Source organism: Acanthopagrus latus, chromosome 9 (assembly GCF_904848185.1).
Source record: "Acanthopagrus latus isolate v.2019 chromosome 9, fAcaLat1.1, whole genome shotgun sequence".
In the NCBI taxonomy this organism is placed as follows: Eukaryota; Metazoa; Chordata; class Actinopteri; order Spariformes; family Sparidae; genus Acanthopagrus; species Acanthopagrus latus.
The window spans coordinates 12,774,154-12,791,731 of NC_051047.1; the positions used below are offsets into that span (position 1 = coordinate 12,774,154).

At 45.4% G+C, this 17,578-nt stretch overlaps 1 protein-coding gene across 1 annotated transcript in view; it reads right to left on the reverse strand.

Moving 5' to 3' along the window:
• The window catches only part of igsf3 (immunoglobulin superfamily, member 3), an 82,196-nt gene extending 67,508 nt beyond the window's left edge, over positions 1–14,688 (reverse strand). The window contains exon 1 of the mRNA XM_037109055.1: positions 13,524–14,688. Coding sequence (XP_036964950.1) covers positions 13,524–13,566 — 43 coding nt within the window. The 5' untranslated portion in view covers positions 13,567–14,688. The remainder of the gene's footprint in view (positions 1–13,523) is intronic.
• Between the last annotated feature and the right edge of the window lie 2,890 nt (positions 14,689–17,578).

Genomic DNA, 17,578 nt, shown 5'->3' on the forward strand with positions numbered 1-17,578 from the left:
CTAAAGACGACAGCTGCCTCCATGGTGCTGAACACCACGGAAAACACACACCAAACTCAGTGGATATAGCGGCGTACGTGCCGCTGACTGATGTGATGCATGTATGTGTGATAAATGCCTGAGAAAAATGAAGAGGATTTTCCTCTCCACACTTCTCAGTGCTGGTTAACCACTTTCCCAAAAATCACTCTGAGTCTTTCTCCCTCTAGGCCCCCCGAAAGCATCTGACCCTGTTAACATCATTACCAGAGAGAGCAACAAGTGCGAGGGAGACAGAGAGATTCCAAGATGAGGGAATACTGGAGGGAGAAACATGAAAGCTGGAGGAAGAGGAGACGTTTCCATGCGAGGGAAACGCTAACGTTTAGAGCGGATACGGGCACAGTTCCAAACAAATCACGCCCGCGTCCTGAAATCGGGCAATGAAATACAGCTGTGTGTGCTTCATTGTGTTACAGCCTAAGCGATGACATTTGTTTCTTTCAGTTCCTAAGCTCTTAATCGTCTAAATTTGACATGAGTGAATTGAGCCTCTGCTGATGCTGGTGATAGCGTAAAAGCTTACATTGCATGGCGCTGGGTAAGCATGTCCTCCTCATGTAAACCATGTAATGGAGTGATGAGAACCCACAGTCCTTCATCCCCAATGGCATTCTATGATTCTTCTATCTGTGATGGATGGGCTCAGGGCAGCATCGAATATTACAATTCAGCCCTCATGCTTTTGCTCTTTTCCCCATTCTTCGTCCTTCCAGCGGAGATAATCATCATCTGAGTCAGGGTGTAAAAATCACTGTAGCAGGGCTTGTCGTTAACAACCTCTGACCCTCATGCCAGCTTCCGAACCTTCAACAAATCCCACATCCACCGCCTGATTTATTAACCGGGATGTTCGAGAGGCGACTGAGGAGAAAGCTAAATGGTTTTCAGCGTTCACGGGAAAAGATTCGGCAGGCTGTCAGCTGGGAAAAAGGTGCGATGCTGCGAGAGCGTTTGACTTTGAGAAATACAGCGAGAAAAGGGAGAACGAGCGTTCCAACTTCCATTAGAGGGCCGGTTAGACGGGCCAGCAGGCCTCTCTAACAGCTGACAAACACTTACAACAAACTGGCCATCACATCCACGCAGCTCTAATCAGAGGGAGAACAAGAGCGTTCAGAGAGTGGGAGGATGAAGCGGATATGCCGCACGTCACTATTTCATCCTTGTATGGCTCAAATAAAGAGAGCCAGGTGGCATCGGCGGTAAAGAGTAAGGATTTCGAGAGCAGGACAGCAACATGGAGAGAAAACTTTGCTGAGGGAGTTTTTGTAAGCTAGCAGTGTCATGGAGGACTCCCAGTCAGACTTTTCATAGCCTTGGAAAGCCAGAAAAACAGCCAGAGGGCAGAGAGAAAAACCAAACACGAAGAAGCAGACGTATTTAGGCTACCATGGAGACTCCCGCTATCTCTGGCTGGGGTTAAAAGAGTTTATTGCAAATTCTGTATCTTGCTCCTCTCTTGCCATCTGAATCACAATGACGACCGAGCTGTTTTTATAGAGATAGGGAGGTGTTTCACAAAATAACCATGCTCACTTTCTTACCAAGAGTTAGATGAGGAGATTGATAATGAGTGTGCACCAGATATGAAGCAGCAAGCAGTTTGCTTAGCCTAGCTTAGCATAAAGACTGGAGAGAGGGGGGACACAGTTAGTTCGGCTCTGTCCAAGAGCGAACAAAATCACCTCTGATCCTCAATAATTGATATAAATTGAAGGGTGAATGTCAATTACAAATATTTCTCGGCTTTACTGTTAACCCAGCTAACAACCTCAGGAAGTTGCTCGCAGCAGAGAAATGATTGTGTCAGCTTCAGACAGAACCATTCTAGAGGTTATTTTGAGTCTTTTTACGCTCAGCTAAGCCAACCAGCTGCCAACTGTTCACAATCACTTGACAATGCTGAATCATGATTGATTAAATTTTTTTTTCTTTAAACTTTCATGTTAGGTCAAGTCTTGATGTGGTCAAGTCCATGAAAGTGTTGCATTAAAATGACTTTTGTGATATGTGTTGAGTTATTTCATGTTTTTTTGGCCTTTATGGCTTTATTGATAGCACAGCTGAAGAAGGTGACAGGAAACAGGGTGACAGAGAGAGGGGAAGTGACACGCAGCAAATGGTCCCCAGGCCCGGAGTCGAACCCTGGTCCGCTGCAGTGAGGACAAAGCCTCTGTACATGGGACGCCTGCTCTACCAACTGAGCTAAACTGCGCTACATGGTTTGGCTTATTTAGTCATTTCCTGTTTTATTTCGTAGATTTATCTTTCCACTTCCTCTTTGTCCCTTTTCCACCTTTTTTTGTGTACGCCTGCGTTTCGTTGTTCGTTAGCCCTTGTGTATTCAAGTCTTTTGCTCCCTAACTGATCTGTTTTCATCCTGCGTCTCCTGTTTTCCTGCATCTGTTCCCGTTTCCCTGTGTGTTTCCTGTTAGTGATTTGTTCCCCATGGCTTTATCGTTTGTCCTCCATTCTTGTAATCCTCTTCAGTCTTCTTAGATTTTCCTTGTTACCATTTTGTTGCCAACTTTTGTTTCTTGGATTTTCGGTTTTGTGTATCAGCTTATCATTAAAGCTCGCTTTTTCTTGCGCTCGTCTTTCCTGCCTGTGCATCACCAAACCTCTCACCTCTGCTGCACTTCACTCGGTTGCCTGTGGCTATAACTTCACCCTATAACATCAGATTGTACGTTAGAGACTGAGGAAGTCATTGAACGTAACTAAACATATCAAGAATAAAACTTTGATAGTGTTAAAGTTTATGTTGCCTGCTTGATCATTTCTGCCCGAGTCACTTCAGATTTTCATTGGTATTGGTGTGCTGCTGTTTTGGTTTTAACAAAGAAGACAACCGATCCCACGGTCCTATATCATCAAAATACCTCTTTTGTTTTCCTTGTTTCTTTCCACTTTTGTGACTCAAACCTCAAAACCGGGACTCCCACTTTGTGTCACACCTGGGTCATGCTGTCCTCTGCTCTCACTATGCTAACTAGTCCTAATTTATGGGCCCCCTGGGCTACAACAGTCATGACCCCACCTGCACTGTTGCTCACAACAGCTGGTGAGACCAGGATTGAAACAGTGGGGGTTTTTAAGGCTAATTCATACCTCTGTGTCGATGTGTTACCGTACACTGCCTCCGTCTCTGGCCACTACACTGTAATTATGAGTGAATGTAGGGGCTACGGCTTGCTTACAGCCGTTAAGTCATTTCTCTATGTGGGCTGATTCATATTTTCCGATGCCGGCGATATTTGTGGATAGTGTCAACAACGTGGAGCAGATCACAATCTATCCTTCTCTGGCTGAACAGCTGCCTCTTCATCCTCCCTCCTACACCCTCAGCTGCCTCTCCTTCCTGTTTGACCACGAGGAGGAAAAATAGCTTCTGAGTTTCACTGTTTCATCCTGAGTGATCATTCGAAACACATAATCACCGAGCGGCAATGCCTCTCTGAAGCTTTTAAATAGCATTTCTGGTCAAACAGTTTCAAGCTAAATTCTCATCTGTGATGTCAGACTAAATGTTTTCCTGCTCAACCCATCAAGCTGTTGTTTATCTGAGTGCAATGTGCCACTTTATCTCTCTGTCCGTCAACACTGAAGGCGAGGGAATGATTACTTAATCAAAGAATTATCAAATGACGATAGTTTTGCAGCAGTGCAGTCAAGAAGGAGAGCCTGTGTGGAGCTGTGACTCAGTTCACATATGGCCCAGCTCCAGTGACATCTTGACGTATACACACAATTAAAGTTAAAAAAAAAAACTGTGTGTGTGTGTGTGTGTGTCTGGAGACATTTCCTTACTGACCCTATTGTTATTAAATTATTCAAAGAAAATGCAGCTGGGTGGCAATGTCCCCCTTTTTTTATTATTGTTATTTTTTGCCTCAATCCAAAAGAAAACTGTTTAAAAAATGGAGTGTTTCAGATTAACTCACTGGACTGTAATATGCGCACAGTCCAATGGCTGAGCGATGCCAGGCTCAACCAGGACACACACACACACACACACACACACACACACACACACACACACACACACACACACACAAGCTACAGCACTTCAAAATGAAGCTCGGATATTAGGCAACACGGTACTGCGCTATATGGACAGAAAATTCATTCATGCTTTACTAAACACAGCACTTACACTGCGAACAATCAATCACCAGCTGTACATAAAGAAAAATCAAGAACAGTATACAAGAACTAATCATACGCTCTAACGTCTGTCCTCAAAAACTTACTTTTGAAATTCTGTCAACAAAATCAATTAGTTAAAGCTTTGAATTTAAGGAGCGGTTGCCACGGCTACAAAATGTTCCTCGATAAGCTCGTCACAACACCGTTAACACCGGAGTCAATTTATAAATACATTACTTATTTTTACAGATTTTTTTTCCACACATAAAGCATTTAACGCATGACACGAGTTGAATTTTACTTTGAAGTAGCCTAGTTACAGACAGTGCAGATTAGCACCACTATTGTTCATCCAAAATGCAGATACAGAGCGAAACAATGTTAGTTTTTGACATTTTTCATGACAACGGATCAGTTTTAAATATGTATATATTATAATATAATAAGGACTTATAAGAGAAAGTGCTTCGGGCGCCAGGCTGCACACCTCCAACTTCTCAGTGAAGTAACCTACTCCTTTCTCTCGTTACTGTTATCAGGTTTCCCTATTTCTACTATGTTTACATATGATGTATTACCAAAAAAGGCAATACTTTTTAAACAATAAGCAAAATTAAAAAAAGCAAAATGTGGACAAGTAATGTAATCAGTGTATGAACCGAACACTGACTACCGCAGCAAGCCTACACCAAGTTGAGGAAGACAAACATAATTATATGACAGTCTCTACGCCGTAGTTTGCATATTGTGTGGAGTCAATGCCGCCTTGTCAAATTTACAATTCTGTGGGTCACTGAGAGCCTGGTAAACATTTACAGCGTGACAGATGGTTACAGATCATCAGTATGCGACGAGTAGAAGACTGTGGACTGTGTGTGAGCCACATGGAAGTGTTTGAGTTGGTAGTTAGAGGTGCCAATCATTATCACAACTCCTGTTTATTTCTGTTCTGAACAGTGTGTAAGACAGAAATGTCGAGACAGGAAACAGAGGCAGGGTTTTCAGACTGGTTGATCCGCATCAGCTCATGCACACTGCTTCTCCACCTCCACAATATTAAGTGCCTCAATCTACTCCCTTCCCCAAATCCATTAACTCCATGAGGACACCTGCTCCCCCGCTAACCTCATTTCCCCCATCCCCCAACCAACCACAACCTTTCCCTCAAACCCCCACACACACACACATCCCCCACCCTGTCTGATGAATGACAAAGAAATGAACAAAACTCTCACACACACATAGATTATGTGAAAAAAACAAAACAAAGCTTCATAATATCCTGTCACAAGTCAACTGAATATCTGTGTTAATTGTTGTAAAAGAATGCAGGGCTATAGAAAAACACTCAGCTATCTTTGGTCATTATCCATCTTGTGCTTGTGCACAATTAAGCCTGACAGCTGTATCTACTTTATGTACAGTGGTTAGTTTTTGTATGACTGGCAGCCTGCTATCAGTTCCCACGTTTGCGCATTAGGCTGTAGATTGGAAAGGAAACTAATTAACTATTAATTAGTCTACTTCAAACAGACTTTTTTTGCCATTGTCAGTCATTTTCCCTCTCAGGCAGTAAAAGACACGCGCTTGTAAATTCATGCATTTATGCATAAGCAATTAGACACAAACACACATCGTGCATCTCTTTGGTTTTTAGGTGTAAAGCGGAAAAGGAGCACATTAGCGGAACATAATGGCAAAGTGAGTGAAGTGCTCTCCATCATTGCGCAAGAGGGTTTTTCAAAAAAGTGTGTGTGTGGGGGGGGAATCGATCGTGCGTGTTGACATTTATTCATGTGCACACACACCTTTGGACGTGAAACCCGAGTGTGTGGATCAGCTGCACGCAGGTGGGGGAGCAGTCGCCATAGTTACGCCGCCTGGTGTGTATCCCACCAGCGTGGGATCTGCTCGGGTGGAGGATCATGCAGGGAGCAGGGGAGTGTGGCAGAACCGTAGGACAGCAGCTCAGAGCGCTGTGGGTGGAGAGTGGTATTCTCTCGCCGGGCCAGTCATCATCACACCCAACACAGAGCAGCAGAGGGGGGTGGGGAGGAGCAGACAAAATCCCAACGGGGAAAAGGGCTGGGTTGGTGTTTGAGGTGCTCGTAAACAGTCCAAAGGTAGATCTGGCTGTTAAACACAGATCATTCCTCTGATACTGTAAGGAAGAGGAAAATCTCTGGTCTGGATCACACTGGAGGGGAGATTCTAATTAGCGCTCTTTGAAGAAGAGGTGGGCTGGCGTTGTATTGTTGAGGAAAAAAAGAGTGGGGGAGGGAGGTCAGGGGCTATTCACTGGAGGAGGAGGAGGCAGCTGGAGTACCATTTGAGTGAGCAGAGGCAGAGATACATGCAAATCGGCCCAGGAGGCCACTTAAAAGGTTTGCAAACTCAACAGCTAAAGGGTCGTTGTTGGGCTGTTATCACAAAACAAGAGATACAATCTCGGGCGCTGTGAGACACGCGAGCACGAGCGTGCGGTCCTGGCAGGGACTTGTGATGTGCGAGAGTCCTGACAGTTAACCAGAGGTGCTGCCGCAGCCGCCGCTGCTCCAGTCAAGAATCAGACACAAAGCAGACGCTGCCTCTGCTCCAGCCACTTCCCTGATCCACTGTGGCAGGCAGGAAGTCTCCCTCAAGAACTTTGCTTCACTTCACACAGTCACTCCTCTCCCCATGTGAACCGGAGAGAGAGAGAGAGAGACTACAGCTTGGATCTGGGTCACGGGGGAGGATCATCATTAAAAGACAATAAAACAGACACTGCATGAGAAGACTTTGATTACCCACAACCAGCTTTTGGATTTCCTTTTATTGCTCTGATAGCAATAAAGTTCGGTCAGTTCAATCCAAGGTTGTCCTTGATCTCTTCTGGGAGCGCCTTTATTCCTTCACACTGAATTTCACTTTTGAGAGGAGGAAACCGGATAACAGAGGACAGTGGTGGGTTGTAAACTGCCATGATAGTTGGGTGTGAGTTTCTGAAGCCGACTGTGAAGTCTGTATTACAGGGCAATTACTTGCCCCCTGGGTAGACGACACTAGTAACCAGCATCGACCTGCCTTTGGGTGCAGCAAAAGAAACACGCCCATGTTAGAACTCACCGCACACCCCTCGCCCAGCGCTATTGATCCGTGACTAATAAGGCATCTCGGCCCTGACACTGACCTGCGAAAGGCCTGCAGCTTCATCACGCATCGCAAAGAAATATTTGCTGAAGCCCCACCAAACAGCCGGTGGATGAAAGCCAAGCTGACAGTCTTGCCTCTGCTTCTCCATTGTTTTTTTTTTTTTTTTTTTTTTTTTTGTCAGTTGAGCCAACAATGTTATGATATGAAAAAACAATAGCACAAAAGGCATCTTGTCATGGGTTTACACACAGAGACGTGAGACTGGTGCTTATGATGCAAACAAGCGTGCGCGGAGAATAACAAGGGGAGCAAACAGCACCACAAACAGACAGCTGCACGAGCCCGTATTTCCCTGAACAGAGAGAAGAAGCGGGCCCTTTTGTTCCTGGTGGCAGGCAACAGGCAAAAAAATAATGACTAACAAAACTTGGGACGGTCACACGCGCACACACGCCAAACTTTTCCACCGCTTCACTTCATCAGCTACAAAAACAGCGTCGCAGTGAGTTACCGCGTTTGGCCTCCCTGTCTAGACAGCACTGTCTTCTCGTGTCGGCTGAGGCTCGCAAACACATGGAAAAGAATTCACAGTGTGCGAACAGCTGACTCGAGATGCACGGCAAAAAGACGCCGAGGCTTGACCACACACGAGCTGAAATGTCTCTGTCCCTGGGGTGGTGGCGGGGGGGGAAAAATCCCAGCTGTCAGTCTTATTCTGGTACACGGGAGAGGCCGGGGTGGACGTCAGGGTGTGGCAGGGCAAGAGCTCAATCCTGACAAAGACTGAAACGCCTGAGAGTTGACCTCAACGTTCCCATCACCATAAGACCTTAAGAAGTCTGTGAAATGAATCATCCAAATTCAAAATCAAACACCAATTAATTTGATAACAAACAAATCATTTAAGTTAATTTCACGGCAAACATCATGATGACTCCAGCTTCTTAAATTTACAGATTTGCTGCTTTTCTTTGTCATTCATGGACAATGTATCAACATATTATTATCGAGATATTCATCGTCTTAGTTAGTTAGATGTACATATCGAGATAAGGCAGAGCTCCAGGGTGCGACTTAGTATTTTCATTGGGAGCACGTGTTGTGTGCTTGATATTCAGGAAACTGTCCAGATATCCCGTTTCTTCTCTTTTAAATTACAAACTTTCTCCACATACACAATGGCGCACACTTGAACGAGCAGGTCTGAAATGGAAAATGAGACTCTACATTCTCTAACTGCCTTCAAGCGTTCGTGACAGTTGTCACAGCACCTCACGACAATCGAACCTATACTTAAGTGGCTATAAGTGCTGCCCTTCTTCCCCTGTAGTAAAAAAAAACAAACAACACAAGCAGCCTAAAATGGAAATTAGCTCTTAAGCACTTTCATGTCGTTTGATTGGGCCAATTACGGAGGGCCAGCTTTATACTCCGGATAAGCACAAAGTTTGACGGTGTCACCACAACTACTTAAAAACTTTTCTCGTCTCAATCAATAGCGCTGTAATGAGCCGGGATAACAAGCTATTGTTTCGGCATCTCGTCAGACGAAAACCACCGATCAAAAATAGCATCAAATCTCTCGGCGAATGATAAGGATGAGTGAGGAGAAAACAAACGCGCAGCACATGACAGAAAAGGAGGCGGACGGTGGATCACACCAACTGCTCCTGCGGGTTTTACTTCCCTGCGGCTGCTGACCCTTTTAGAAAAGAGGAACATTTTGACTTCTCGAATGTATTGTTTTTTTCACTCCACGGGCAGCTACAGGATTTCATCTATTTCTGTGTGGAGCCTTGAACGTGTATTCCATCTCACTGAACTTCAAGTCTGCAGTGAATTTCCTTAGTTTCACTTCAGTTCCATTATTGTGTGCTGATGCAGTCGGCGCATGTTTAAAGCCTGCGGTCGTATTCCTCACACCCTACAGAAATAAATGAAAACCAACAGATGGAAGAGAAAAATATGAAAATAAATACTGCGCTCTGAACATTTTTTTCACTCTGGCACGAAATTAAAGTGTAACCAATAACGTGCGTGAATCCCATTTCTAAAATTATGTAAAGGCTTGTTTACAGGGAAAGAGGGTGCAGATAAATGTTCTTTTCTTCATTCAAATTCACCATGAAAACATTTGTGTACATTTCTTTTAAATCTGAAATGCTCAGTATCAGATCCTATTTGATTCACTGAGTATTTTTTTTTTGTGTCGAGCTGATTAATAAAGTTGGCTGAAGTCTGACGCAGGATTGAGGAAGTTCTTGGCAGTGATTTGTGGAATCATTGCTTTGCAGCAACTGAGATTAAAAACCCAAAATGAACCTTTAATTGTCTGACACGCACTGATTATCACGACACAAAGATGAGGCCGAGAGTGTGATTGCATGAAAAGAGGCCACGCCCACTGCCACACCCTGCTTTCAGCCAACATTTATGAATAATTTAACACATTTCCCAATCGGCACCAACCATCTGACATAAGATTGTGCAAATTCATTCATAACATGTTCGGATGCTGTGTGAACAGGGCGGAAGCACCTGTCCTACAGGCGATGTATATATAAATGTGTGAATAAGTGCAGGAGGCAGAATGTGCATCCTGTCAGACATAAGCTCTGAAAAATCTCCCCCTGTACGATGTGAAGCTGCTCTGAGACCAGCTGATGAGCGGGGCTGGTGGCAGCTCGTCTGAACCTGCGGCTGCTCTCCTGTCAGCCCGGTAAATGGAAACCGCTCAGGCATTTCACAGTTAAACCAGCCGACCTCGCACATATTACATTTCAATTTAGTTATATAAACTGGGACGTCTTGAGTACTTGCGGTTGGCTCCTCGTTTCAAAACACACTCTTGCACAAACAGAAGCACACAACTCAGCACACACACACACACAAAAAGCACGACATCGTTCCCACTCTCTGTGGGGAAGAAGGAAGACATCCTGTTTGCAAAGCTAATAAACATTCCTTCCTTCGGGCAACTCTTTTTATACGTTTTATATCATAAAATCCCGGTGCCACGCATAAGCACACTCGCGCATGCTCATCCGCACACAGCATAAATAACTCTCCCCCCCCCCCCGATATGAGATTTGCATGGCAAAAAAAAAAAAAAACCTGAGCGAGAGGCACCTCTGGGTTTAACTTGACTGATCTAGTCTCTGTCTTACACAGCTGTCATCCACCTTTATTCTCTCGTTTCTTGCGAGTGCAAACACATAAAGTGCGGCGGCTCACGTGTGGCGGAATCAGACAGCTGATCACACACACACACACACACACACACACACACACACACACACACACACACACACACACACACACACACACACACACACACACACTCAACACTGATGCGTGAGCATGCACACCCGGAGAGTGACAAACACCGTCTGTGTGGCGACAGAGTTACAGAGGTCCCATGAGTAACTGATTAGGTTATCAGCTATTCAATTAATCGCCAACTGTTTTGATAGCGGATTAATGGCTTTGAAGGATTTTTCTTTCTTTCTTTTAAGAAGGCAAAAGTCAAACAAAATGATCTGAATCCATCCCAGCTCCTTGAATGTGAGCATTTCTGGGTTTCTTTACTCCTTTATGGGAGCTAAATAATCTTATAGGGTTGCGGACAAAACACAACGACTGAGGACATCATCTTGATCAACATTTCACCATTTTTGATGTGTTGTAGACCAAACAACTAATCCATCAATCGGGGAAAATAATCTGCAAATTAAATCCACAATAAAATAACCGCTAGTCTGTTACTGTGTGTTATTAATACACTAGCAGCAATAATGAATCACTTGGGCGTAGTTGAATTCTTACTTCAGAAGTGTAAAAAGCCATTTTGCAGGGTTATATGGGGGTTTAACAGTATATTAAGGCGGCACATACATGGGTGCATGGAGCCGTGTGTGTTAAATACAGGTTGAGATTCATGCAGTTGTGTAACACTTCAAAATGTAAGCTTTTTTTTTAGTCTAGTGCAGCACAGTCGATCATTTCGTGGCTGCAGGGCTATTGATTAACTGCAGTATCGTTCATTCTACTGAGTCATTGTTTGATCCATAAATAGTGAGAAACACAACATCAAAAGTTCCAGGGGCCCGATGTGACGTCTTCAAATGTCTTGGCTCGTCTGACCGGCGGTCCAGGCCCCGAGATGTTCTGTTTGCTCTCATGAAAGACTCAGAAAAGGCAGAAAATATTCACATTTGAGAGGCGAAATTTGGCCATTTCTCGTTACAAAATGAGCCGGAGCCAATTCACTGTCAAGCAACTGCATTTTTCAGCTGGAGGGGATCTTACCGCGGCATCTTAAATAACGCACAATAGCCTGATCAATTTGTTGATTTCTCTCTCGATTGATAGATTATTAGTTGGTCTGTACAATGTAAGAAAACTGCCTGCCAGCGTTTCCCCAAAGCTCAATGTGACACCGTCCATTATCTCAGTTTGTCTGACCAACCGTCGAGCCCCGGACACATTCAGTTCGCTATCATGAAAGACTCGGATAACCTGGAAATATTCTAATGTTAGAAGATCATTCGGCCATTTTTAAGACTTAAACGATTGTCAGGTTCTCGACTGATCACATCCAGCAGAACATGGCAGTTAATCTGGTGAGTACTTTCTCGATTGATCGATACTTGTTTGGTCTATGAAATGTAAGAAAACTGAAAAACGGTCAATCAGTGTTTCCCAAGGCCCAAGTTGTCATCCCCGCATACACACACCTCAAAGATATTCAGTTTACTGCCATAGATGAGGAAAGAAAACAGAAAATATTCACACTAAAGAGGATGGAATCAGAGAATTTTGACGTTTTCTCTTCGTAGCTTTGGACTGTTGGCTCAGGAAAATCAACTATTTGAAGACCACTGATCCGGGCCACCCTCTGTCCAAAGACTTCATGTTGCTGCCGTCTGGCCGCTGACACATTCTGCCAAGATGCAGGACCAATCGACGCGAGAACTCACTCGCCCCTGCTTCCATCGGCCTTTTGATGACTGAATATGATACGATCCCTCGCACTGAGATCGAATATCACGAGTCCCCTTAAATCTGTGCCAGTGATTCACGCTGACACACCACACAAAACCCGAACCTGCTCTTTCCCAACACCTGACATGTTCATCGCCAGCACACTGCTTCCCATTTAACCACATGATTCATGAGTGTTATGTAATATGAACACCCTGGCATCATCCAGCCTACACTGTAGACGTGCGTGCAGACTCCTCTACTGTACGCCGAACAAAAGATTTCACATTCCCACTGGGGGAGAGGGAAAAAAAAAAAAAAAACCCAAAACAGCCCCTCATCCCATCCTGTCCCATCTCCTCCCAGTGAAAGTGACTTCAGAAAGGGGGAGGTGAAGCGAGGCTGCAGACTGGTAATCCTCTTGGCCAAGTCGTGGGGGCCTCCAGCTTCCACTCCCACTCCCCCTCTACCTCCCACCTCCATCTCTGTCTCCCCCACCCACCCACCGCCCGGCAGCACTGACAGGCCTCCCCATCCAGGAACAGAAAAGCCATCTGGTGTTTGTTTGGGACAGTTCGCAGGCAGGATGTACTGTGTTGTGTGTGTCAGCAGTCATGCCTGTACTGAGTGTGCCTGTGTGTGTCAGTGTAAGCGTGTCATGCTTGGACTCGCATTTGTCTGCGGAAAAAAATCCAATAAATTGCAGGTGAGTGTGACACAGTGGCTGACTTACTGTACAACAAAACTCGGATGACTTCATACCCTGGGGTGTGTGTGTGTGTGTGTGTGAGATGCAGGTGTCAGTGTGATTCTTAGATGTGAGTGTGTGTCTGTGTGTGTGTGTTAATTACAGACCACAGCAGGTTGTGATGCGTAGCCCCTTGAACGCAGGAGGTCAGACTGCACAGGGTTAATCTGTGACTAAAGTCCAAATATCACATTAACCTAGTTCAGCACACACACACACACACACTCACAAACACACAGCTGTTCACAGGCATCTGTCATTATTGCGGTGATTATCGATGTAGCCTACTTCCACCTGACTCACGCAGGCTGACGTTTGCTCTCCCAAACTCAGTGCACATGTGTCATACAGGTGTGCCGCGGCTGACACAGCAGTGGATGCGGATTTTCACAACAAGAGCGGAGGGGGGGGAAAAAAAAAAATCACAAAATCTGTGCGGGGCTGAAATCCTCCCCTGGTGACTTACCGAGCAGCGCACAGGCGAGAAGAAGCAGCGCACCGGTTGCCATTGTGTCGTCCCGCAGATCCACTTCCAGTACCCTCCGTTTGGATGAGGTCGTGATGTCTGTGTCGAGGTTTTTTTTTTCCCTGATTTAGAAAGAAGAAGAAGAAGAAGAATAGGAGGAAGAAATAGAAGAGGGAGGTCTATGATTCCCGAGCGTGCAGAAGCAGCCGGAGGAGGAGGAGGAGAAGGAGGAGAGGGAGGAGGGGGGGACGAAATCCACACAGCCGGTGAGTCCGGCGGGTTGGTTTTTTTTGTGTGTGTTGTTGTTGGTTTTTTTTTTGTTTGTTTTGCCAGTGAGATGCTCTCTCTTCTCCGGTGTCCTCCTTGCTCCGAGGGGGGGAAAAAAATAAACAAAAAAAAACAAACAAAAAAAATCCTCGGGTGCCGCTTCCCTCCGCGCTGTCGCCCTCACCTATGCGCTTTTATCGCTGACGACGCGCGCGTATGTGCCAGGCGCCCGGGCGACCCAACCCACTCCCCGGTTTTACTACGCATCCGAGACTGCGGAGGCGATTCACACTCACACAGCCCTCCTCCTCGGTTAGAAGACACACTCTCTCTCTCTCTCTCTCTCTCTCTCTCCCTCTCTCTCACACACACCAAAAAAAGAAAAAAATAGAAAGAAAGTCCAGCGTGACTTGGAGAGCTACCGGGCTGAATATGAGGGAGCCGGAGTGTGGAATAAGTCCTTTGCTGTATTCTTCTTCCTTCCTTCTTCCTTCTCCCCCGATGTGGGAGAGCAGATCTCGGTCCAGGCGGCGGCAGCAGCAGCAGCAGGCTCTGGCTTTCTCTACGGAAATCCCGGAGACTATAATCAATCTCCTACCATCGCTCCCGCAGAAAGCCCAATGGGCGGGCGCTCGAGATGAGGCAGACAGGTCTTTGTGCTCTGACACAATACATCAGATTAATCAAACACTTTCACTCCCGGAACACCGGCCCCACCAACTCGTGCCGCAAATGCACCTGACGCCGGTTCGTGTGTCCTAATTCTCCAAGAAAAAGAAAAAAAAAAACACAAAAAGCCTCCTTGACTCCTGCCTCATTATATTCTGTCTGTCCCGCAGAGAAATGAAACGCTCCGCCGTGCTCCCTTCCCTGTCCCGCGCTCCCTCTCTCCTGCAAGCCACTTTTGATTGGGAAAACTTGCCAGCGTGCTTGTCTGCCCCACCGACCCAACACACCCAGCATGGGGGCAGACCACGCCCCGCCCGTGCGGGGCACCGCCGTCCTCTGTGGGTGAGGCCACATTTGCATATCCGAATTTGAAATTCCAGGCCAGAGTGTTTATGCTGTGAATGGGTTAAGTGGAGTGGGTGGTAATGAAGCCCCCGGAGCCAGCTACTCCCGCAGCTTTTCTTTGTTTTGCAAGGTGACCTGGGAGTTTGACCACCTTACTGTGGCTGACCTGAGTGACATGACGCTGCATATTAAAGGTGCGCTCTGTCATTTTGGAGAAAATATTTTAATCAGAAGAGAAGGATTGATTGATTGATTGATTGATTGGTTGATACAAGCCATTCAACAGCAACAGAGGGCATGACTTAAATGTCTAACTAAAGGAAATTCAGTCTTCATTGGCTGATTATTTTTTTTATCTTTAGTGCCTCAGCAAACTAAATAGACAAACTGTATTCTTTTTCGTGACTCAGTAAACAAATTGACCTTAGAGGAGAACACAGAACACACATGTCTTTATATGTGGTGGACCCTGCCACCGTCCAGCTTCAAACAGTGTTTTCCTCTGAGAACTGCCTCATCATGTAGTTACCGAAAAAAAAATCAATGTTTGAGTTTGTATTGTTACCCCATTGATACTGGCAGTAGTAGAATTCTGAGTTTGAATTTCTTCTCCAAAACTGCACAGTGCCCCTTTTAAACTGGAGTTACATTAATGAGGGCTTTCAAAGAGAAGAGCTAGACTATTCATATGCGGTGTTTACCTGTCTTGTGCTGATAACAAAAGTCACCTTCTCATACATAACCTACCGCGCAGTCTGCGTGTTATAGGCACAATGTCACTCCCGATCCCCCTCCCGCACACACAACTGGCAATCAACGTAATGAGATGTCACTCTGTTGGGAATATCAGAGCAAACACTTTATCCCCCACCACCACCACCACCTCCAACACGATACAGTTCGTCTTTCAGAGATTGCAAGTTGCAGATGCCACCCTTCTTTGATTCCGATCAGGAGCAGCTAAAGCAAACATTACTTTGACACATGCTCGGATTTATTTATTTGCACGACTCGGCTGCCGCGATATTAGCAGGGTCTCAAAATAGACAGGGTGAATGGGAGTTTGCAGAGGAAAACCAGAAAATAGCACAATGAGATAACGCTGCTTTGGTGTGAAGCTGGTGAAGAGAAGCGTTGCTGTCTGGAAAAAAAAAAAAAAAAGGACAGAGATGTAGAATCCAAGAAGCTCCAACTTAGTGAAAACCCAAAAAGCTCCCTCCTGTGTAATACATAAATAAATGAGCAGGCCTTTGCATGGGCACACAAAGAAGTAATTGCAATGGACCCATCTGGTATTCTCTTTATCAGCTGGGAATTGCAAGTTCCGAACGCTGCCCGAATGCGACATGAATACCAGTTTTTTGTTGTTTTTTTTTTTGGAAGCGGTTAAAGTGATTCTTTTTTCGCTTTGCTGGAATTCAGCGCCGATAGAAAAAAAAAAAAACTTCCTGAACAAACCGGTGAAATGTGTCTGGGCCCCCGAGGCGCCGCGAGAGATGTTTACAGAATGCGGCGACTTAATAAAGCGTAACCTCGCATCTGAATAACAGTTTAACCAAACAGTTTAATGGAGAAAAAAGCAGATCTTTTTGTCCTTCCCTCTGTCTAAAACTGTGTCATGGTATTAACGGAAAGGAGAGACAGCTTTTAAGCATGTTTATATAGAGAAAACAAAGGCTTTAGCAGACATCGCTGCCAAGGAGAAGTAAGCCAGAGTGGGATTAGACACTGGTGCGAGGCACGTGGGCTATTGGTGCAGCTCCTCCGAAAAGGTCTATCCAGGTCCAACGTAGCTGAATTAATACGCAGCCACACAGAGCCGGCTAGGTAGGCCATGTGCATTACACCTGGTCTACATATCGCTGCAGCCTAAATTTAGCTCCGTTCTCCACAGACTCCTTATTGCACGGCCGAGTGATGGCACAGTTTGAACAGGCAGGCAGCTAAAAAGGCAGCTGGAACGTCTTCGGAGCCAAGCATCATGTTGGCGGCGAAGACCAGATCACCTTTGCCCCCCCCCCCACACACACACACACACACGCACACACACACACACACACACACACTGAATTTGGTGACCATCCATGAGTACGTTTTGCACAGAGAGAGAAAGAGAGAGAGAGAGAGAGAGAGAGAGAGAGAGAGAGAGAGAGAGAGAGAGGAAAAAGGCTTCAGAGGAATGTTTGCAAGTATATAGTGGGTGCTGGGGATCACAATAGGTCTCCATGGAAACAGAGGAGTCTGAATTGTGTGCACTTCATCACAGGGTCCGTCACCTAAGAAGAAGTCTTGATAGCCACAGCCTTGTTTGCCAGCATCTTGCGTTATTGTTCAGCACTGTTTGAGAATTGTGCAGGCCCACTTGTTTGTTTTTTTTTTGTTTTGTTGTTCTTTTTTTTTTAAATCTTAATATTTCAGTACCCTTACAGCACTATGTATTGCGCTGGTGTCAGCGAGGTTACACGGGATAACTGCATGAGGCTCGGTGTGGAGAAGGAGAGACATTTGCTCATTTTATTTCATCATACACACATTTTCATAGTACATCCCAAAAGTATATGAATGATTTATTGGATTTCTCTGTGCATTTTTTTCTTCTTCTCCAGTCTCACATGCACATCATGCCTCTGTGTCAGCTTGACACAGGAGGAGTGTGGGGAGGCAGTTCACGCGCACAAATAAAAAGCGTGCACGTGCAAGATAAGATGCATTTATCAGTGCAAACGTGCACCCGCAGATGCAGGCGTCACTTCAAATAACAGACGGGTGTTCTT